The 23,867-nt window shown below is 35.1% G+C and overlaps 2 protein-coding genes across 4 annotated transcripts in view; both read right to left on the bottom strand.

Annotated features, from left to right (window-relative positions):
* The window catches only part of LOC131433643 (reversion-inducing cysteine-rich protein with Kazal motifs), a 62,514-nt gene that overhangs the window by 13,395 nt on the left and 25,252 nt on the right, over positions 1–23,867 (bottom strand). For all 3 annotated transcript variants that reach the window (XM_058600132.1, XM_058600130.1, XM_058600131.1), the window contains exon 3: positions 11,489–11,544. In XM_058600132.1, coding sequence (XP_058456115.1) covers positions 11,489–11,544 — 56 coding nt within the window. The remainder of the gene's footprint in view (positions 1–11,488; positions 11,545–23,867) is intronic.
* LOC131433645 (general odorant-binding protein 45-like) lies at positions 18,974–20,712 on the bottom strand. The gene has a single exon (XM_058600134.1). The coding sequence runs from the start codon at positions 19,982–19,984 to the stop codon at positions 18,989–18,991; it is 996 nt and encodes a 331-aa protein (XP_058456117.1). The 5' UTR covers positions 19,985–20,712; the 3' UTR covers positions 18,974–18,988.

Below are 23,867 nucleotides of genomic sequence, written 5' to 3'. Positions count from 1 at the left end.
AAAAAAGCGGATTTTCCGAATGGACCACCTAAGACGCAGCCGCGGTCAACATTTAAATGAAATTATCTTCAAAAAGTAAATGTCATGTACCAATCTAACGTTTAAAATAAAGAACCGATGAGATTTTGCAAATTTTATGCGTTTTATTGTTTAAAAAAGTTCTCAAGCTCTTAAAAAATCACCCTTTATGATACCGGTCGTGAGGCGGCTAGGATTTAGACCATGCTTGATGTACGCTTAACAAACCCAGTTTTGCGGTACAGCCGCTCAGGGTGGCGGAAATGGTAACGCGTATGCACGGCATTGCATAAGAACGCAATTTTTTTTTCCAAAAACCCTTCTTAATCCACCTAGTAGTATGATAATGCCTTTCTCTTTCTTAAAAATAGTTTCATAAAAACATAAAATCATAAAATAATTTGTGACACTAATTTTTGCTCATTTTTGACACCAATCAATTCAGATTGAATCGAGTAGCTCACAAAAGCACAATTTCACACAAAATGTTTGATACCAAAAGACTAAGAATTGCATGAAACGTCGAGATTTAGTGTCATCTCGTAAAATAATTTTTTTTTAACTTTCTGGGATTCAGAAAAATATCAAAATTTCCAGAAAGTCGATTTTTTTAAAAACAATTTTTTTAGATAACACTAAATCTCGATGTTTTTAATTTTAAAATTTTTGGAATCAAAAAAAATTTCGATCTCGGAAATTTCATGTACTTCCCCCTATGGTGCTTTTTTAAGATCGAAAATTTTCAAACTTTAACCGCTGGGCAGCACCCCTTACCCATGTCCGATTTAACGCAAATTTTACTTTTTCCGAGGTGCTTAAATTTTTGAGCACTAGCGCTTTACGAAATTAGAGGTGATCACAAAATATTGGCACCTATATATATATATCTATATATATATATATATATATATATATATATATATATATATATATATATATATATATATATATATATATATATATATATATATATATATATATATATATATATATATATATATATATATATATATATATATATATATATATATATATATATATATATATATATATATATATATATATATATATATATATATATATATATATATATATATATATATATATATATATATATATATATATATATATATATATATATATATATATATATATATATATATATATATATATATATAAATATATAAGAGCGGTTAAATTAAACGCGTTTTGTCGGTTACGTCACTTATACCATCATGCCTCCAGAACCAAAAGTCACAGCCATTTGATCTTCGAACTTGATCAATGGACTAACAATAGCTTTAAAACGGGTCTAGACTTGTTAAAATCGGTTAAGCCATCTCCGAGAAACATGCGCGGTAAAAAAACCACACGTTTTGTCGGTTACGTCACTTATACCATTACATCTTTGGAAGTTACCAGAAGTCGCAGTCATTTGATCTTCGAACTTGATCAATGGCTTGGCAGCTTTCAAACGAGCCTAAGTTTGTTAAAATCGGTTCAGCCATCTCTGAAAAAATTGAGAGGAAAAAATATTTTTGAAAAGTGCACACACACAGACATTTTTCGATCTAGTCGAACTGAGTCGAATGGTATATAACATTATGGGTCTCCGAGGCTCCGCTCGAAAATCGGTTGTCCAGCAATTCTAATACCTTTCTATAGAGAAAGGCAAAAATAATCATTTCTTTGAGTTTCTCATTTGGCTTCTCCAATATACTTTATTAAGTTTTTACGTTTTATAAACCAAGATTTTAATATCACTCAAAATTCAATTTTTTTAACATTTCCACTAAATTCACTAAACATTTCTGAAACTTTTCTAAATTTATCAAAATTTTCTAACAATTTATTAAATACTTTGGTCTTATACCTACATAAATTATATTATCTCCAAATTGCGGAATAATAGCAAACAAGCTATTATACAAAAATTGACGCATTATTTTGCCATTTCAATACTAAAATAGTGTCTAAATAAGCAACGATACTAAAATGAACTAGCTGGCCAATTTAGAATTATCAGCACAAATGTTTTGCACAGTCACACATATATAGAATTATTAGTTATAATATCATATAGTATTAAAGATAAACTCAAGATGAGTTGATCTGCGATTTTACATGTATTACATGAGGGATTTATTCAATTATCATTCACATCAAAACAACAAGGGTCTTATTACTACATGCGTTTCGTATGCATTGGTTTCTAATATGCAAAAGTGAAAATCAATGAAAGTAACAAAATATGTTGTGCGGACTGTGACACATTTTTTCTTCCTTGTATTGCTGCCGTAGTATTATCAGATACTTTTCGAAGATTATCGACGCTTTTTAACGAAGGATCAAACGAATTACACTATTACTGAGTTTATTGATTCTCAAACGAATTACACTATTACTGAGTTTATTGATTCAGGGTTACTGATTCAATATTTTTCGATCAAAATATATAAAATCTTCTCTTGAATCGCTGTTTTTAGAATTATTCAGTTTGTAAGTTCTCATTCTTGAAAATCATCAATATGATATGAAATCGTTTCATTTATCCAGCTTTGTATCTTCAGGTTGTTCGTATCCAAAATTGATCTTTTAAGTAACTTTGAAATCATCATAATTAACTTCCATTTAAGGGATATTTTTCCAAAACTTTACACTGTAAAAAACTGTGAAAGGCATCAAAACAAAATAAAATCAAATTGTCAATTTTATCATTCGCAACAAATCTAAGAGGTTAAAGTAGAATAAATGTATATTTTGTCCAATTTTAGTGCATCCATCATCATCTTTATTTTTGTATTTATTATGGAAACCTTAGAATCATTTCATTTTTAATGTAATCGTGCTCGGTCGGATAGAACCAGCTTGGATCCGGTGGGAAAAAAACTCTACCGATCTTCCTGCTTCCGTGTCCTAAAAAACGACAACTTTCTTTCTATCAGATTTTTTTAACGTTTCGTGTCTAGTTGTTCTGTTTTACTATTTTCATTCAACAAACAGTTCTTTCAGATTTATTTCATCTAAGTATCGAATATTCTTGAAACGTTCACTCGGGAAGTCCATTAGTTTTGTGGTGCATCCGAGCATCCTGAAACCGGAACAAACTAAATCGGGTACGGATACTACACTTACTGAAATTTATTCTAATAAATTACCTTCTCCCATGACACTTGTGGAGTGCGGAGGTTTTTTTTTTTTTTTTTTAAATAACTATTTATTGGTATATGAGTTAAAATTAAATTATTAAGATTTAAATTGGGTGTTCAGCCACAAGTGGTGACTTTTCAGCCCTGTTATATATATATATATATATATATATATATATATATATATATATATATATATATATATATATATATATATATATATATATATATATATATATATATATATATATATATATATATATATATATATATATATATATATATATATATATATATATATATATATATGATTTGGTTATTACCATGAAGACATCATTTGCTTCCGCAATTCTGAGATTTTTGTGTAGGGAAAATTCTAAACCTACTTGTATTGTGTAATGGGGAAAAGGAACTTATATACTAACTTACTAACTAATATAGAGAGCGAATCGATTCAATTGAAGATTGCATCGATTTTTGTCGGAATTTGCTTATAATATTATGTGACATTACATCTAATGGTTCTATATTTGTGAGTCTAAACCAGGGAGGACGCTTCAGAATCATTTTCAGAATTTTATTCTGAATCCTTTGAAGCGTTTTCTTTCTGGTGGAACAACAGCTTGACCAAATTGGTACCGCATAAAGCATGGCTGGTCTGAAAATTTGTTTATAAATTAACAATTTGTTTTTTAGACAGAGCTTAGAATTTCTGTTTATAAGAGGATATAAACATTTAATATATTTATTACACTTTGCCTGGATTCCTTCAATGTGATCCTTGAAAGTGAGTTTTTTGTCATACGTTAAACCTAAGTATTTAGCTTGATCAGACCATGTCAATTCCAAGCCATTCAATTTGAGAATGTGATTATTGTTTGGTTTAAGAAACGAAGCTCTTGGCTTGTGAGGAAAGATAATTAATTGCGTTTTTGCTGCATTTGGTTTAATTTTCCATTTTGACAGATAATCACTGAAAATATTTAAACTTCTTTGTAGGCGACTGCAGATCACTCTTAGATTTCTACCTGTGGCTAACAGACTTGTGTCGTCACAGAATAGCGATTTCTGACAACCAACGGGTAGATTTGGAAGATCAGAAGTGAAAATATTATACAAGATTGGAGCTACACTCGAACCCTGCGGAACACCGGCTCGTACGGGTAGCAATTCAGATTTACAATTCTGATAGCTAACCTGAAGAGTACGATCAGTTAAATAATTTTGAATCATTTTGATCAAATAAATAGGAAACTGGAAATCAGACATTTTTGCTATTAAACCTTTGTGCCAAACACTGTCGAATGCTTTTTCTATGTCTAGAAGAGCAACTCCAGTGGATAACCCAGAAGATTTATTTGATTTTATCATGTTCGTTACTCTGACAAGTTGATGAGTAGTTGAATGTTCATGACGAAATCCAAACTGCTCTGGTAAAAAAATTGAATTCTCATTTATATGAGTCATCATTCTTAACAAGATAATTTTTTCAAAAAGTTTACTGATAGAAGAAAGTAAGCTAATTGGGCGATAACTTGATGTTTCTGCTGGGTTTTTATCAGGTTTTAGGATAGGAATTACTTTAGCGTTTTTCCATCTTTTTGGGAAGTAAGCTAATGAAAAACACTTGTTGAAAATTTTAACCAGGAGTCTCAAGGCAACATCGGGAAGATTTTTAATAAGAATATTAAAAATTCCATCATTACCAGGAGCCTTCATGTTTTTGAGTTTCCTAATAATTGATTTAATTTCATCAAAATTCGTCTCAATAATGTCATCGTGTGATAACACTTGGGTTGAAATATGATCATATTTCAGTGAGACTTCATTTTCAATGGGACTCACAACGTTTAAATTAAAATTGTGAACACTCTCGAACTGCTGAGCAAGTTTTTGAGCTTTTTCGCCATTTGTAAGAAGTATTTGATTTCCTTCCTTGAGAGCAGGAATTGGTTTCTGGGGTTTCTTAAGAACCTTAGAAAGTTTCCAGAAAGGTTTAGAATATGGTTTAATTTGTTCAACTTCTTTAGCGAAATTTTCATTTCGCAAAAGAGTAAATCTATGTTTAATTTCTTTTTGTAAATCCTTAACTATGTTTTTCATAGCAGGATAACGAGAACGTTGATATTGTCGTCGACGAACATTCTTCAACCGAATGAGCAGTTGAAGATTCTCATCGATGATAGGAGAATTTAATTTAGTTTGAGCTTTGGGAACTGAAAGATTTCTAGCTTCGATAATATAATGATTCAAATTATCAATTGCTGTGTCGATGTCCGCAGAATTTTCTAAAATAGTTTCATGATCCACATGATTTTCAATGTGAGATCTGTAATCCAACCAATTAGCTCTATGATAGTTGAAAATAGAACTAATTGGATTAATTATAGCTTCGTTGGAATGTCTGAATGTTACTGGAAGATGATCTGAGTCAAAGTCAGCATGTGTAATCGGTTCACTACAAATGTGACTCTGATCTGTTAGAACCAGATCAATTGTAGACGGGTTTTTCACGGAAGAGAAACAAGTAGCATTACTGGGATGAAGAACTGTGAAGTAACCAGCTGAGAGTTGATTATGAAGTATTTTACCATTACTGTTATTTTGCCTACAATTCCACTGGACATGCTTAGCATTTAAGTCCCCTATTACGAAAAATTTCGATCGATATCTTGTAAGTTTTTGCAAATCGCCTTTAAAGAAATTTAATTGTTCGCCGGTGCATTGGAATGGCAAATATGCTCCAGCGATGAAATAAATTTCATGAATGGTTTCAACTTCGATTCCCAAGCTTTCAATAACTTTAGTATTGAAAGAAGGTAAAATTCGATGTTTAATTTGCCGTTGGACAAAAATGGCAACTCCACCACCCATTCCAGTAAACCTGTCAAATCGATGAACCACATAATGTGGATTACTTTTCAATTTTACATTTGGTTTAAGAAAAGTTTCTGTCACAATGGCAATATGAATTTTGTGAACTTTGAGAAAATTATAAAATTCATCTTCACTCGATTTCAAAGATCGAGCATTCCAATTTAAAATATTCAAATAATTATTTAACATCACTGTTAAATTTTAAATTCATTATAATATTATTTGCAAATTTCCATCCGATTTGAAATGTTTCAAAAAGTGATGAAGTCGAATTCATTTGGATGATCATTTGAAAAAGTTGATCTTGTAGGTAGATCATTTTATTTTCAGTTATATCGCCTAAATCGACTTCATTTAAAGAAGCGAATGGCATTGAAGGAATATTTGTAGGTAGACTGCCATTAGAAGAAGATGATTTGGCCGGTCTACCTATTAATAAATTGTTTTCGTTAGAAGAAGAACTGCAAGGCGGTCCTGTGTTTTGATTATTTACAATAGAAGAAATAGGTGATAGATTTCTACCTAATATACCAGCATAACTGACATTAGAAGAAGATGATGACGAGGTCGATCTACCTGTCAATAAATTGTTTTCGTTAGAAGACGAATTGGCAGGCGTACCTGTTTTTTGTTTCGAAGAAATCAGTGCCTTAGAAGAATTAGGCGTGGCATTTGTAACGGTTTTTTGATTTTCAGGTATGTTCTGTAAATTTAAGGTCGTTGATTTGACTTGTTGTCGAAGCGAACGAGCGTTTAAAATTTTTTCCCTGACAGGACATTTCAAATAATTGGATTTATGATTTCCATTGCAATTTGAACATGAAAATTTATCAGTGGTTTCATTCATTGGACAAACGTCTTTCGAATGCGATTTACCACAATTCAAACACCGTATATTCATATGACAATTTTTGGTTCCATGACCGAAGCCTTGGCAACGACGACATTGCGTTAAGTTTGCAATACGATTATGCCGTTTATAATGTTCCCAATGAATTTTAATGTGGGAAATGAAACGTACTTTTTCTAAAGTTTTCAAATTGTTTACATCACTTCGATTGAAGTGTATTAGGTAAAGTTCATGGGAAATACCAGAGCGTGGTTTAGAAGTACCATTCGCTCTTTTTTTCATAAGAATTACTTGGAAAGGGGCAAAACCAAGCAATTCTTTTAGTTCATTTTTAATTTCATCAATACTTTGATCATTTGATAATCCTTTCAAGACAGCCTTGAAGGGTCTGTCTGATTTTATATCATATGAATAAAATTTATGAAGTTTCTCGGACAAATATCGAATAAGACGTTCGTAATCATCCAATCCATCCACCAAGACTCGACATTCTCCTCTTCGTCCGATTTGAAATGAGACTTTTACTTCCGGGAGAAAAGTAGAAAGCTCAGTACGGAATGCTTTGAAGTCGGAAATCATCACCGTCACTGGTGGCATAGACTGTTGTTTCTTCCCAGAACGACAAGCGTCCATTTTGGGAATTTTTGAAGAATTTTCTTCTATGTCGCTACAATCGGATTCAGGAAGAATCTCGTAAATATTGTTAGACGGCATAGGATCAACGGAAGGGAAATCCGTCCGTTGTCTTTTATTTTTACATTCAGATTCTATAAGATCGTGAATGTTATTAGAAAAATGTTGCATAACGGATTGTGATTTATTCCGTATTGAATTATTTTTAGCCTTAGGCTTGTTGCCTTTCCGGTTGGACGCAGGCATTTTTGAAATTAATGAAATTTTAAATTAAATTTACTAGGCTAAATTAGTCTTCGATTAGACTCCTAGCTAGCCTTAAAAAAGGCTGATTAATTTCTTAGTCACTCTAATATCACTCTTTGTATCACTTAGTCACTTAGTTAGTGATTCAGGTAGCCTTGAAAAAGACTGAAGCCTTGAATCAATGAAACTCTAGGTAGCCAGAAAAAAATTCCAGGAGCCAAGAGCTATACGCGTGCGGTGCGAACGACTGTTCAACACCGACTGAGTGCGGAGGTTATTTCATCTGATTCGGAATTCATTAGGAAATCATTGAAATCTGAATCAAATTACAATCGAGTTAACTGGGCAGAAAATGTCACTCAAGGTCAAGCTCATATGATGTGAGCAATTTATAAAAAACCTAACTTGTGAAATGACTGGATTTTACAAGGATGACTTCTTTCTGTTGCAAATGATGGAATAGTTTCAAGTCGTACATTCACAAGCAGTTTTTATGTAACTTTATATGGACGTGCGGTTACTTTATACAAACTTTTCAAGCTGTGCGTCTTGACTCGTCTCAGAAATGCACGAAACGTCAAGATATGATATAACCTTTTTATTGAACACTATTTTCGATACTATCGGAACCGGATTCCGGGGACCGGTATATCGTCACTCTTATTCAAAAAGATTAAAATTTAAACTTATAATTAGAGAAAGATAAGTCGGATCAGGTCAAAATTTAGATATTCCATATGAAACTGTAAGATATTTGTTTTGAATTTTTGATCATCATCAGATCGCGAACAAAAAAAGTGCATTGTTTGGTGCAGAATTCACACTAGAATCATCATTTTGGAGTTTATTAGCACTATTTCTAATGCTTCCGGAACAGGTCGTCAAATATCTAAGTCCTCACAAGTTCCTATCTCATGCCTCCCCGAGCGTCTATGATGACATTTGGTCAATAGAACGGCGTCGACTGGGTGCTATCGCCTTCTGCGTTTGTAGCAGAATGAGAGGGTGCGAAAAGGCTTGTAGTTTGAAGCACATCCTAAAGTGCAATATTTATCATAGTATATTGCAACATGTGGTTCTGTTGTTTGTTGCATTATTGGTTATATATTGAATTGAATTATATTACATTGTATCATATATTTTTGTTATTATTATTATAATCATTATTATAGTTATTATTATTAATATTATTATTTTTATTATTATTACTATTATTATAATTATTATAATTATTATTTAAAATGAAATATTATATTTCCTGCAGTACTGCGACGAAAGAAGAGCATAACTTAAATAACTTAAACTGCGACATCAACTGTTATACATTGTATCATAGCATATTATTTCATATATTATCTTCTGTTATGTTATATTATGTTGTATGGTATTATACACTGAAGTCTTTTTTATGCGAGTTTATGTACCGCATAAAAAAACCGCATAACTCTGAAACTTCAAATAAAAAAATCGCATAGCTCTGAAACTTCGCATAAAAAAACCGCAGAAGGAAAACCGCATAACTCTGAAAATTCGCATAAAAAACGCATAAAAAAGTCGCATAAAAAAAACCCGCATAAAAAAAAACCGCATAAAAAAAGATTTCAGTGTACTGCATTGCATTATATCATATTATATTATATTATATTATATTATATTATATTATGTTATATTATATTATATTATATTATATTATATTATATTATATTATATTATATTATATTGTATTATGCTCAAGTATATCGACAAAGGGGAGAGGCAGGGAGTGCATCAGGGTATCTTAGTCTTACAAGTGAATGACTGGATGATGGAGTTGATTGCCAACCTGAGTCACGCGGGGGAAGCTTTGTGTTTCTCCCTGAAGGTCTGAAATGAGTAAGGCGCACCCTTTTAACAAACAAACCATCAGGCGGGTTTAAGCTGGTATAGCGAAATTCTTTATTATATGGCTGGATGTTCTTGCTGGAAGGCGCCGGGTCCTCAAAACCCATTTTGGCTTTCTTAACAGCAGTTATATGAAAGCTATCTGATAATCAAATTCGGATCTACTGTAAGTCTACCCGCATACACTGGTAATGCCTTGAACTGATGGTGGATTCACACATACATACATACATACATACTTACTATTTCTAATGCTTCCGGAACAGGAAACCGGAAGCACCATGTGATTCTGGAATCGGAAGTCGGATCCTAATGAAATTCAGAAATTCAGTATGGGATCATAATAGCTTTCATTTGAGCTTTAAGTTGTAAAAATCGGTTCAGCCATATCCGAGAAAAGTTAGTACCATTTTTAACACATCCACTCACTGACATAGCTCTCGACTCGACAAATTGAGGCGAATGGTCAAAAAAGTTAAAAAGCGGTTTTCAGAGTGATTGCATAACATTTCTAAATGAGAAGGGTAAAATGTCATTCAAACAATCCCGAACCAAATTGCCGACTCGGTAACTGTGTCCGTTATTCAGATCAAAAACAATATAAAACTGAATTTCTTAGTGTGGCACTTTTAGGAAAGCTGAAATCAGTTCTCATTTCGCACGAACAGTGCCGAATAGTTAGAACGGCGCATGACATGATGAATATGGCCCTATCTAGTATGCATAATGTGATACATCCGCTTAGATAGTCTAAGTAGCATGCAACTGAATGTATACATCGTAAAAGATCCTTTGACTCAAGTGGAACACGATGAAATTAATTGCGATAAAACCCCACGTTCATCATTGTGGTTTTGATTTTGGGTGCAGGGCACAGCTTGGTAAGGTTGTTGGTCTGTACCAGCTACAAACGTATAAAACATCAAGTCACATCACCTGACAGAAACGAAATAAATTATGACTAATACCGCCGCGATATTATTCTGTATCCTAGCACCCTGCCATACTGAAAGAGTTTCAAATGTATGAAAACAAAACCAGCAAAAGAGAAACAACGACAGCAGAATAAGTCATGAAATATGGAAAGATGGAAAAAAACGCATCATCCGTTGATGTTTTTTTTTAAATTCGTCACACGTTGGATTACATGATTTAACGGCGGTATTCAACGCAGCAACAACGTCCGATAGCGTTCGTGTGAAACATGTTTGTATGCAAAAGACAATCGAGCGGAAACGGGTCGGTGATTGAGTCGTCGGTCCGCCGGCAGAAAGTAGAAGTCATTAATTATTATCAGCGTTTGAAGAAAGTCATCAATCACAATCGGTGGATTCCAAGAACTGCGAGGCATGTCCGATCCAAGGATTGGATGTTACTTCGGTCGAATTCATGAGCTTCAATTTATTGTTGTATTTCCACTATTCATTATTATTTCACTATGAACATATTCAACGGATGATAATCCATTAGCTTACCAGTAATATAAATACGTTCTTTGCTCTATAAATCTGGATGTTATGCAAGATCACCGTTGTGATTGAGAAATTCTCGTTACCCATAGATATAAAATTACTAATTTCAGTTTTATGTTTATCTCTTATTTTATTTCATCCATCATCTTCAATTTGTTCGTTATTCGGTATTGATAAAAGATAGTCCGAATTTATTGACACGAAATATTCAATGACATTTAGCTTCTCAACAACTTTCCATTACACACCAATTTAACATCACCTCCGAATCGGTTCAACACTTTGTGATCGTAAATAACTGACAACGTGACGATCGATGTTGCACAAATAAAAAGAAAAGAACACTCCCGTCCTATACTCACGCTTTCGCACGCCGTTTTACACGAGCCGTAAACATCTGAACAGCATGTGAAGATATCTAGAAAAGAAGAAAGATATAAACATGAGAGTTTTGTTTCGTTTCGTGGTTTATTGCTGTGAAATACAGAACCAGTAAAGTGAGACAAAACGCACGTTCTTCCTTTGAACAAGTGGTTTGTTGGTGCTTCGATCGATTCGTCATGATAACAAGTAGAAAACATTGGGTGCAGGAAAAAAATGAGTACTTCTTCGATCTAAAAGTGCATCAGTTGCTTTTTCATGACTCATGTTTATTTTTTTGAACAGTTTCAATATAAATTAATAAATAACATGAAGATCGAAAGCTTTTTCCAAGACAATCGACGGTAATTTATCTACTTTCTTGAGCGATACTACAATATAACGTGACAAATATTCCCATGAGTGTTCTATTCATTATAACATAAAATTAAATTTGGCAGAGAAGAGCTGATGGGGGTGTTAAATTAGTTTTGATTGATTTCGTAAGAGATATATGTTGTAGTTGAATTTGATTCCAGAAGCACATTCGTCAGAGACGAACACTTCTCACACAGAATTCATTTATTTAATACACTCATTTTGCAAGTGTTCTAATTCCACATACGATGCAATTCATGAAAACCTGACATATCAAATAAGAAAAAAATCCATTTGTTATCATTTTATTTCGAATATGAATTAGTTCTACAGGCTCCGACTATAATTTGCACTCGGCTGAAAATGCACATATAGAAACGTACCAATTATCTGTAGCCTAGTTCTTCACTTTGGAATATAAGGCTTCTCGGTTCAATTATTTGTTATATGTTTCGAATAAAATGTTACACATGAAAACTTATGGACACTCTATATCTATGGAAATACTTCATCAATATACAAAATATTTCGCAGACTGATGAACATATGTCTGTTCATTGTGTAACATAAATTTTTGGTGCTACTACAAGCTTTTAGATCGATGATGGCGTCGAAAAAAGAGAAGGAGCGAAAAGCAATTGTGTGCGGTCGCAATGGAAACCGGATCTGTCAGTACGTTAACCTTGCAAAAATGCTTGCTTTTCCTGCAAGCACGGTCCATAAAGCTCTAAAATCATTTGATACACGTTTGACAATAGAAAGGAAGGCTTGGAGCGAAGCAAAAACGGATCTCAGGAACCACTAAAAGAACGCTAAGGTAAAGCAAATATTGCCCAACATTTCGGATTAAATAGACACTGGTTATAGACACTCAAAAGCAGGCTGAAATTTTATTTAACTGTGCGTGCTTTTCGTAAAAAAAAAATATGGGAAACATACGACGTCTTCCGCCAAGAAAATTAGGGCTACTCGAAGAGCAAGGTGTATGCCAGCAAACCTATTGAAGAACAGCAAAAATTTTTGCTATTACAACCGAAATGGTCATATTTGCAACAATTCTAGTATGACGGTATTAAATATGGGTAGCATGACACGGATCCCAAGACCTTCTGCACGTCCAAGTACATTAGATTTATCTCTTTGCTCAACTTCAATTCGACTAGATTGCACTTGGAAAGTATTTCCTGATTTACACGGTAGCGATCATTTACCAATCATCATCACAATTAGCAGTAACAAAAACATTGCTAATTCAGTTAATATTATATGATTTGACAAAAAATGTTGACTAGATTAAATACCAAAGGAGTATCTCAAGTACCTTGAACTCAAGTGGAAGAGCTTCCCCCACTTGAAGAATATGACTTCCTCGTTTGTTCGATTCTGGAGGCCGCAGAACAAGCACAAACTAAACGATTTCTTGGTCCATCGTCTAACAGAAGACCTCCAAACCCTTGGTGGGACAAAGAGTGCTCAGATGCTGAACACTTGAAACAAAATGCTTTCAAGACGTTTTTAAAACGAGGAGGAGGAACTCCTAAGAATTTTGAAAAATTTTTAATTTTAGAAACCAAGTACAAGAGCATACTTCGAAAATGTAGCTATTGGAGACATTTTGTCGAAGGTTTGTCAAGAGAAAGCTCAATGAGCACTCTTTGGAATACAGTCTGATGAATAAGGAATCGTAACATAGGAAATGAGAGTGAGGAATACTCGAACCGATGGATATTTGATTTTGCGAGGAAAGTTTGTCCAGATTATGTTCCTACACATAACATTATTAGGGAGTCTTCTCCAAACAATGGTACCATTGATAGCCCCTTTTCAATCATGGAATTTTCCATAGCACTCATTTCTTGTAACGATAACGCTCCTGGGTTGAACAGAATTAAATTCAACTTGGTGAAGAATCTGCCCGACCTTGCAAAAAGACGTTTATTGTTTTATTGTTCCACACACACTTAAAACCATTTCTTGAGCTCGGCATAATAAAATGCCGAAACTGATCAGCAACACCTAAATTTGCTGATTGCTCAGTAATCAATACGCATGTTTCTGAACTTCGTTAAATGCATTCACTGATATTTCGGTAAGATGCTTCACTTTGCCGAAATTTGGCATAATTGCTTGCTGAATTTATCAGTAAACAACAGATATGCCGACATCAGCAGAGACGTTTGCCGAGATTTCGTAATATGCACTAGCTGTTGCCGAGATTCAGCACGACAGCTGTCATTTATTGCCACGTTACATTTTCGCTACGCATTGCGCGATTATTTTCTGATGAAATTCTCGAGTGAAAAAATGGATAATCTTCGAAGAAACGTGGAACCACTTGCAAGTAAAAATATTGAATAAATATAGTGACATGTTTCGCTTTATAAAAAGCGACTTTATCAGATCACATTATAAGGGAAAAACACCCAACACGGGGCTCAAAGAGTCCTCGAGACAAAACTTTGGGGGATATGCGAAAAAATAACCCAATGCATGGACAAATTCAATAGATCAAAGTAAGTTTATTTTTTGAACAATATGCATCATTAAACATTGAAAATTTTTGTATATTTATTTCTATTTTCATATTTCCAGCTCGACTCAAGGTGGCCGCATCCGGAAACGCCGCTTTTTATTATGCTACATGTTTTAAGGTAGAGGCTTTAAGCACTACTGGCAAAAAATTTGTAAGCCTCCTTTAAGTGTTAATAAAATGAATTTTTGATCCTGAATGGTGTGTTTATAATGTTTAGAAATTACAAACAAAATTAATTGACTAGATTTTTAATTACTGATGATTCGGTAATTTGTTTTTTTTTCATTTTTTCGTTTTATTTTATTGCCGAATATTCAGCGAACGTTTCACTGAGCAAACAGTAAATCTTATGCTGGCGATTTCGGCAATATTTGACGTTTGTCAAACTTGAGGGTGCCGAGACGCTCAGTTATTTTATTTTTGCCGAGATGATTGCTGATTACTCGGCTGTGCGAATCTCGGCATTTTTTTGCCGAGACTCAGCTAAAAAATTTAAGTGTGCATGACTGAAGGCAAGTGAAAGTTATCGCTATTCAAAAGCCGGTGAAGCGGACCCACATGGACCGAAGGATGCGGCCAGCATAGGTATTTACCAACACCATCTGGAAGACTCGTGCAATATTCAATTCATCGAAAGCTGGATTTTCGAGAATCTGAGATGACATATTCTAAAGATACTATTCTAGTTTTAAGTTAGTCCTTAATTAAGATTAGAAAATAACCTTGGCATCTTAGAGCTTAAGCAGTGTGCCTAAAAATATATCGTAATATTGAGTAAAAAAAACGCCGGTGAACCATTGTCGCCACAACATTACTATTAGCTTCTAATCACAACTCATATAGACCCATTGCAATGTTGTCCTGCATCAGAAAATTGTTCGAAAAAATTATTCTTCGACGTCTCGACACTAGGGTCGAGACGAACGGTTTGATGTCAGATACTCAGTTTGGCTTCCGTAGAAATAAAGGCGAATGATTGCCTTGCATTACTTTCGTCTGACATCCAAATTGCCTTCACTCAAAAACAACAAATGGCATCTATATTTTTAGACATTGAAGGAGCATTAGATTCAGTTTCCATTGATGTTCTTTCAGACAAGCTCCATCAACATGCACAACCTTTTGTCAGAGAAATGCATGTATTTTTCACATGGCGATTTGGCAACATTCAGAATTAGCTAAATAGGTCTCCCGCAAGGCCCATGCCTCAGTCCGCTCCTCTATAATTTTTACGTGAACGATTCAACTATTTGCAATGTCTAAAACAAATAAAACCGATTTATTTTTCAACTAACAGAATTTTGTTTCAATAACAACACCATTGACATTGACATTGACAGCTGTCTAGTATTCCCATGTACACTAAGCCAATTGGCAGATGATGGTGTGGTTTCAGTTACTGGACCCAAAGCTATTGATCTGCAAAAACCATTGCAAGATACCTTAGATAACTTGTCCGCTTGGGCTGTTCATCTGGGTATGGAATTCTCTGCGGAGGAAACAGAGCTGGTCGTCTTTTCAAGAAAGCATGATTCCGCACAGCTTCAGCTTCATATGACGGAAAGAATGATCCATCAGGTTTTGACTTTCAAATACCTTGGGATGTGGTTTGATTCCAAATGCACGTAGGGACGACACATTAGGTATCTGATAACAAAATACCAACAAAGAGTAAATTTTCTTCGAACAATAACAGGATCTTGGTGGGATGCTCATCCGGAAGATAATAGAATTGTATCAGACAACGATACTTTCAGTGATGGAATATGGATGCGTCTGCTTTCGTTCCGCTGCAAACTCTCATATTATCAAACTTGAGCGAATTCAGTATCGTTGCTTGCGGATTGCTTTGGGCTGCATGCATTCGACACATACAATGAGTCTTGAAGTTCTGGCGGGAGTTCTTTCATTGAAAGATCGTTTTTGGGAGTTGAGCTTCAATCTCAAACAAGATTCATGACAGTATATTTTAACCAAATGTCACAGGAAATCAACCCTTCAAGATACATTCCTATCCGTGACACCCTCCTAAATGTCCTTGTGCGTGGAATCTCGGAACACCTACGCTCGATGAAAATCCCAAAAATATTTACAAGTTAGTTCAGGCATATTGACTCTGAGAAAATATTTTACACGGACGGACTACGAATTGAAGAGGCTACTGGGTTTTGTATGTTCATCAATAATGTTTCGGTTTCATTTAGGCTTCAATAACCTGCATCTAGTTATATAGCAGAGTTAGCAGCAACGCATTATAGTTTGAGTGTAATCGTCACATTATCTCAAAACCATTATTTTCTCTTCACAGATAGTCTGAGTGCAATTGAAGCCATTCGCTCAAACGCTGCTGGCAAAAATGAACCGTTTTTCTTGGACAAAATAAAACAGTGTATGAACGACATATTGAATAATAATTATCAAATCACAATAGTTTGGATCCCGGCTCATTGCTCCATTCAAGGCAATGAAAGAGACGATATTTTAGCCAAACGTGCTGCAATTGAGGGTGAAGTTTATGAGAGACCGATTGCTTTCAACGAATTCTATAGCGCGTCTCGCCAAAGAACACTTGCCAGCTGGCAAGCTTCTTTCGATAAAGATGATCTGGGTCGGTGGATGCACTCAATTATTCCTAAAATATCGACAAAGGGGACTAGGGTCTTCATTCGTGTGATGTCCAGACTCATGTCCAATCACTACACGTTAGATGCACATCTCCTTCGAATTCGACTTTCCGAGACTAATCATTGTGCTTGTGGCGAAGGTTATCGGAATATTGATCATGTCGTGGAGTATCGTGATGACAGATTTCAACTAATAAATTCCTTGCGTACCCAAGGTAGACTATCCAATGTCCCGTTCGAGACATTCATGGTTGTCTTGACCTTCCTTACATGAAACTTCTTTATCATTTCATTATGTCCATTGAAATTCCAATTTAAATTTTATTTTATGTTAGACTGTTTTCTCTTTCACGAGTTCAACCAATAGCCAGCTATCTTATATTCAATAAAAGTGATGAACTGATACAAACAAACTTGAAATTGTTATAAGATCATGTACAAAATGAATGTATTTTATTTTATGTAATTTATAATAACAACTCACTAAAAACAGTGTTTAGATTAACTAATGAATACCAACATACTAATATGATATCCGAAATACATTAGGTTTAAAGTACTATGTATTGTGGATGCCACGGCGAAGAAAAACTTATGTATATTGCATATGAAATAAACGTATTTATGGAAAAAAAAAACAACCGAAATGATGTCAAATACAATACAAAAGGCCATCAAAAGGACGCTTTTTTGTGTGTCTGATGAAGTTGTTCTTTGGATCAATATTGTATTCTGAGTGAATTATCAATAACTGGTATTGTATATCCTGAATAAGTTTTGTTCGTTTCCCAAAATCGGCTGTAAAATGGCGAAGTAATTGAACATTCCAGTTGGTCATGTCTCGATGACGCACCCTGTAGGGAAAGCATTGAGGAGAATTTGGCACAATGGTTTATTAGAAAAAATATTCTACATCCAGTTTAATATTCATTCATCAAAATGAATTAGATTCATGCAGCTTATCGTGCTCTCCATGTTTGTTATCAGAATTTAAAATCACTACCGGTATGAGCGGGCGTTTCTCATGGTTCGATTGTGGATTGTACATTATTACCTCTGATTTCTCATTCTACCCGTTGGTTGTCAGAAATCTCTATTCTGTGACGCGACAAGTCTGTTAACAACAGATTGAAATCTTCGAGTTATTTGTTCTCACCTCACCTACAAAAAACTTTAACATGTTTAGTGATTACCTGTAAAATGAAAAATTCCACCAAGTGCGACAAAACACAATTGATAATCTTCCCTCATAAGCCCAGAGCATCTTTTCTGGAACATAGAAACAATCATATTACCGAAATGAATGCTTTGAAAGTCATATGCTCTGATCAAGAAAAATATTTAGGTTAAACTCTCTATTCCATAGATCACATAGAAGAAATCCGGACGACGCAGTACCAATTAGGTTATGTTCTTACTTTAAATGATGTAGAATAAAATTCTGAAAATGATCCCGATGCGTCCTCCCTGGTTTGAGCCAAATTAGTTGCACCATAATATAGAACCAGTAGATGCCACAATGCCGCATAAAATTATAAGCAAACTCTGACAAAAACCGATTCAATTGGATCGATTCGTTGTTTATATAATTACTATTACTGATAGTTAGTTCCTTTCTTCCCTTCCACATGACAGGTAGGTTTACCGTTTTTGTTATAACAAAAACCATAGAATAAAAGCGCAAAAAATGATGTCCCAATGGTCAAACCGCCACTTATGACTAAACACCCAAACCTTATCAAACTAATAAAACACATAAATGATAAATTATTTTAAACTTTTATTAAATATCGTTGCTATTTGTTGCTCATGTAACACATAGCCCACTGCATTTTCAGCATAATAAATAAGAAAGATAATTCAGACAAAATAAATACATGGAAATATACTAAATATATTGATCAAATCGATAGGTAACTACATAATAAAAAAAAACTTGAACATTGCTCACTAATAAACTATTTCTACTAATTGTTACAGTTATATCTACATTTGCTCTCTGGTTCAGGTTGCGTGACGTATCGCGATTGTGGTTGGTTGTACGACTGAGCACCATACCGCTCACTGTACCGTGGTATGGATTGAGCTTCATCCTGCTGCTGAGCCAGAATATTCAAAGCAGCTTGTTTGAATATATCACTAGTTTGATTCTGGACTCCAAATGAGGCCAGACAGTTTCTTGCACGATACACACGACTACACTCATCACGGTTATCTCGTAGTGCATACTCCACACAACTACGACTGCGTTCACTTAGAATCTCCCTGTCCGGAACGGCGCGATTTCGAATATAAATTCTAGTTAGATTCAATCCTAACTGGGGATCATACAATCCTTCAGCTAAATATTGGCAACGGTACAGGCACTTGGTTTGATGCACTTCCGCAAACACACCGTTGCTGTATTCCTGAATAAGGTGCTTCGGGATACGCAAAACGTTGATACAATCAATGGCAGCCTGAACAGCCTCGAGCGGCTGTAGCGGTACGTACTCCTCGGAACGCTTAAGATCTCCGTACTGATGGTAATAGCACAAGAATGCCTCATACGCTTTGTGGCAATCATCCCGACAGGGTGCTAGCTTGGCTTTGATACATTCTTCGGTACGCCGAGCATAGTGTGTATCTTTAGCACTTGGTTGGAAGTAACTTTCCATGACTGGGCCTTGCACTCCAATACTAGCGGATTCATTCCACCAACCGGCGTTGATACCAGCACAACGTATCAAACATTTCAGATCTTTGTCAGTCGTAAGATAGTTAGCTGAGAGCAGACGTTCAACAGCGTTGTCCTTGGTTAGATCCAAATACTGTGCGCACTCATCCAGGGACTGGCGGAAGCTCTTCAGTTGATAAGCAAATTGCGACTCCTCCACATTTGGCTGTATTATCGGGGGCCGATAGTATTGTCCGAAAACTATTGTCGCACACGATATGGTTAGCAAACATGAAAGAAACTTCATCTTTTTTTGTGACTATATCACAATCTTGATTAACAACTCAACTAAACTGAATGCTGAAATGTTACTGATTTGTTCCACTCGCAATCAGCGCTTTATATACATAATGATATTTGTTCTACTCCTCACGGAAAGGTACATTTTGTTTTTGTCTCTTAGGCGAGTTTACCGTACTGAAATTCAAAAACAGCATTTCGGGGAAATGCCTCTGAACTGAGACATGTTCACATGCGTAAACACATTTTCACACAGGGCGCCTTAATTCTGGAAGGTAAACAGTGCACAACGATAGCGATCGTGCCTAGCTTTCTGATAACAAACGGGAGCCCATTTTTCCGATTTTCTAGTTTTGTTTGCTTGATATGTATACATTTTTTCCGTGTAGAACGACTATTGTATACCGTTGAAGAAGAGCTACAGTACAAATAACATTTGTTATATGAACATCTATCCATCTAAGTGTGTTGCTTTATCCGAGGAGCGTTAACTGTGACACTTATTCCGGGATTTCTAGCTAAAACTGTAAACTTCCTTGCTAATTAGTCCCAGGCTATTGCAATCCGTAACGAACTAGAAGCGTGATCGTCTGCCGACACGCTAGCCGAAACCATTCACGCATCGCGACGCTGTCTGCGCCGCACTACGCAGCTCCACCTTGAGCAAGTCTGATGACAACGGCAATTATATTCCTCGCTAGAGATGAAATTTTAATGAAATGTAAAAGACCCGTATATCATCGCGAGCTGCTAATGTATGATCTTGCGTGCGAATATACAACCGCCGCATGAGTTGACCGACCAGAGTAAGCGAAGTCAGCGTTTCACTACAACTTATCACCACAGCGTGCGCGATGGACTGACTGTTCGTTCTGTTCCTTGATTATTTTGACATTTTAATTAAATCAACGGAGGTGAAAGATTGAACCCGACAAAAACTAGTCGACCGCACCGTTACGAGCAATCACAGCAAGCCGGTTCGCTGAGCTTAAACTTAATTGGTAATCTTGGGAATCAATGGTAAAAGTAGAAAACCAAAATTAGAAGCATTCTACTGACTAAACTCGACGACAATCTCGATAACTGAAGCTCACAATCAATCGCAATTCACGATAACAAAGTTATTTTTTTCAATAATTTGACGTCTTTCGAATGGTATTGTATTATGCATGAACCTATATTCTCTAAACGATTTATTATCTGTTTTTTTTATAAAAGTAGAATTCGCTCAAACTTTAGAAAATTTTTCCGAGGGCCGAGTGTCATATACCAATCGATTGAGTTCGAAAAACTGAGCAAATGTCCGTGTGTATGTTGTCAACAAAGAGTTCGAGATCTCAGAGATGACTGAACCGATTTTGATCAAACTAGTCGCAAATGAAATTTCCCTGTCACCCTGAACTCTATTGTATGCTTTTGAGCTAGGAGTTTTACTTTTTGAGTTATACAAAGGTCAAAATATCTGTCACAATTGACCTTGGAAACAGAATATGTTAGATTTCGCATATTATTAGCTGTCCAACAAGCCATAGACTGTTTAAATCCGTCCATTTTTAACGGAGATATCAATATTTTTGTGTGAGCGATTTTTCGTCTTATTGCAATAGTAGGAGTTTACGCGTTTGATGATAAAGCGATGTTCCGGAGCAAAGTGAAACACGATTTTCAATACTGTTTTATGGAATTGTTTCTTAGACTACGCATAGCACCCTTTTTCATGACGTTTCGATTTTAGCACGGTTAGTTTTAGGCAACATAATCGTTCAAGCAAGACATATGTATTAGAAAGATGGCAGTATTTTCAAATTCAAAACAATTTCATGTTTATATTGATTTATACTGCTTGCAACAATAATAGCTGGAAAAACACAACTTCTCACACCCTTATACCATTCGAAGAAGTTCATCGAGATAAGCAAATTTATGTGTGAGAAATAATTGCATTAATTTTTCTCGGAGATGGTTTAACTGATTTCTACAAACTTAGACTCATATGAACAGTCCTATGCAGCCATATAAGGTTTCTTAATTTCATTTGGACCCGATATCTGGTTCCGGAGCTACAGGATAATATACCTTATGATCAAAAAAGAACCGGAATTTTATTAAAAAAACGTGCTTAACCCACCTAGCAGTGAGATGATACCTTTTTTTATCAATCCGCATGTGTTTTTTGCATGAATATTCATTGTTGTTTCAGTTTTCATGACATCATTCTAATGTCCGTCGTTTTAAGTGGCAATTTGAGATTTTAATCACTCATTACTCTGTAATGTCGAAACTGCAAATCGGATCGAATTTGAATCTAAAAGTATAACAATCGACTAAACATTCCATGATATGTCGAAGTAATTTCCACTTTAGAGTTTAGGGTAATTTAAGGTGCTTCCAGAGCCGGTATTCAGGAACCAGCATAACCCAAACCGATTCGTATGGCCATATGACGAATAAATTACAACAGTTTTGAGTCCAACTTTGAAGCTTTTCGGGATTGTTATCTTCTATATCGGTTTGAATTTGAAAAATTCATCATCATGTAATTCCAGAATCGGAAGTCAAAATTTGATAAAAATGGATTTATTTTAATTGAACTTTTGTTTCTGAAATTTGATTTGGCTTTTTTTTTGAGAAAACAACAATCCCCGAAAAAAATTGAGTGAAATTATTTGTCACCCGCGCATTTGCTGATCGCGACGAACTGAATCGAATGATATATGGGAGTTATGTTTTTCCAACATTTATTGCTATGAGTAGTTTTATGAAATTGCTTTCAACTCGAAAATTCTGCCATCATCGGGTTTACATATGGCATATTCGAACGATTATGTTGCCAAAAACGAACCGTGCTAAAATCGGTCCGAGGCAAAATATCATGCTGTACACAGTCTTTTGCGTACTTAGAAACAAATGTATGTAACAGTATAAAAAATCGTGTTTTATGTTGCTCCCAAGCATTTCTTTGCCAGACAGCGCTCAAAACTTCTACTGCTGGAATAGGGGAAAAAGTCGGTTACCCAAAATTTTCGATATCTTCGTTAAAAATGGACGGATTTTAACAATCTATGGCTTGTTGGATAGGTATTACCGTGGGGAATCTAAGTCTGAAAACATATTCTGTTTTCAAGGTCAATTGTGACAGATACTGTCAAAAAACTGAAAATTTTGACATAAAACTTCGCATAACTCAAAAAGTAAACATCCGATCTCAAAACCATTCAATAGCATTCTGGATGACGGGGAGACCTTTCATTTGCGACTAGTTTGATCAAAATCGGTCCAGCCATCTCCGAGATCTCGACCTCTTAGTTGATAACACACATACAGACACACACACATACACACACACATGGACATTTGCTCAGTTCGTCGAGCTGAATCGATTGGTATATGACATTTGGCCCTCCAGGCCTCGGAAAATTTTTCTAATGTTTGAGCGAATTCTATACCTATTTTTTATATTTATAAAAAAGGTAAAACGCAAAATTTCAATTTTTATTACATTTCTTTATTATCGCCTTCAAAGTACTCTCCTCCTGCGGCAATACATGCATGCCAACGCTTGATCCAATTTTCCATACAAGTTTTATAGGTCGCCGAAGGTATGGCCTTTAGTTTACGCAGCGAATTCTCTTTTATGGTCTCTATGGTCTCAAAACGCGTTCCGCGCAATGGCAATTTGAGTCTGGAGAAGAGGAAGAAGTCACACGGGGCCATATCTGTAGAGTACGGTGCTTGGTTGATGATATTGGTTAAGTTTTTGGCCAAAAACTGCGACACAAGCAACGCTGTGTGAGCCGGCGAATTATCGTGAAATTTAGCTTTTTTGGTACCAGCCGAGAAGCGACGCGTTTCAAACCCAAAACATCAGTTAAAATGTGTTCGGCTGATCC

The sequence above is a fragment of the Malaya genurostris genome, chromosome 3 (genome assembly GCF_030247185.1).
Source record: "Malaya genurostris strain Urasoe2022 chromosome 3, Malgen_1.1, whole genome shotgun sequence".
NCBI classification, from domain to species: Eukaryota; Metazoa; Arthropoda; class Insecta; order Diptera; family Culicidae; genus Malaya; species Malaya genurostris.
The sequence above is the reverse complement of the archived record's forward strand: the minus strand, read 5'-3'. Positions and strand labels throughout refer to the sequence as shown.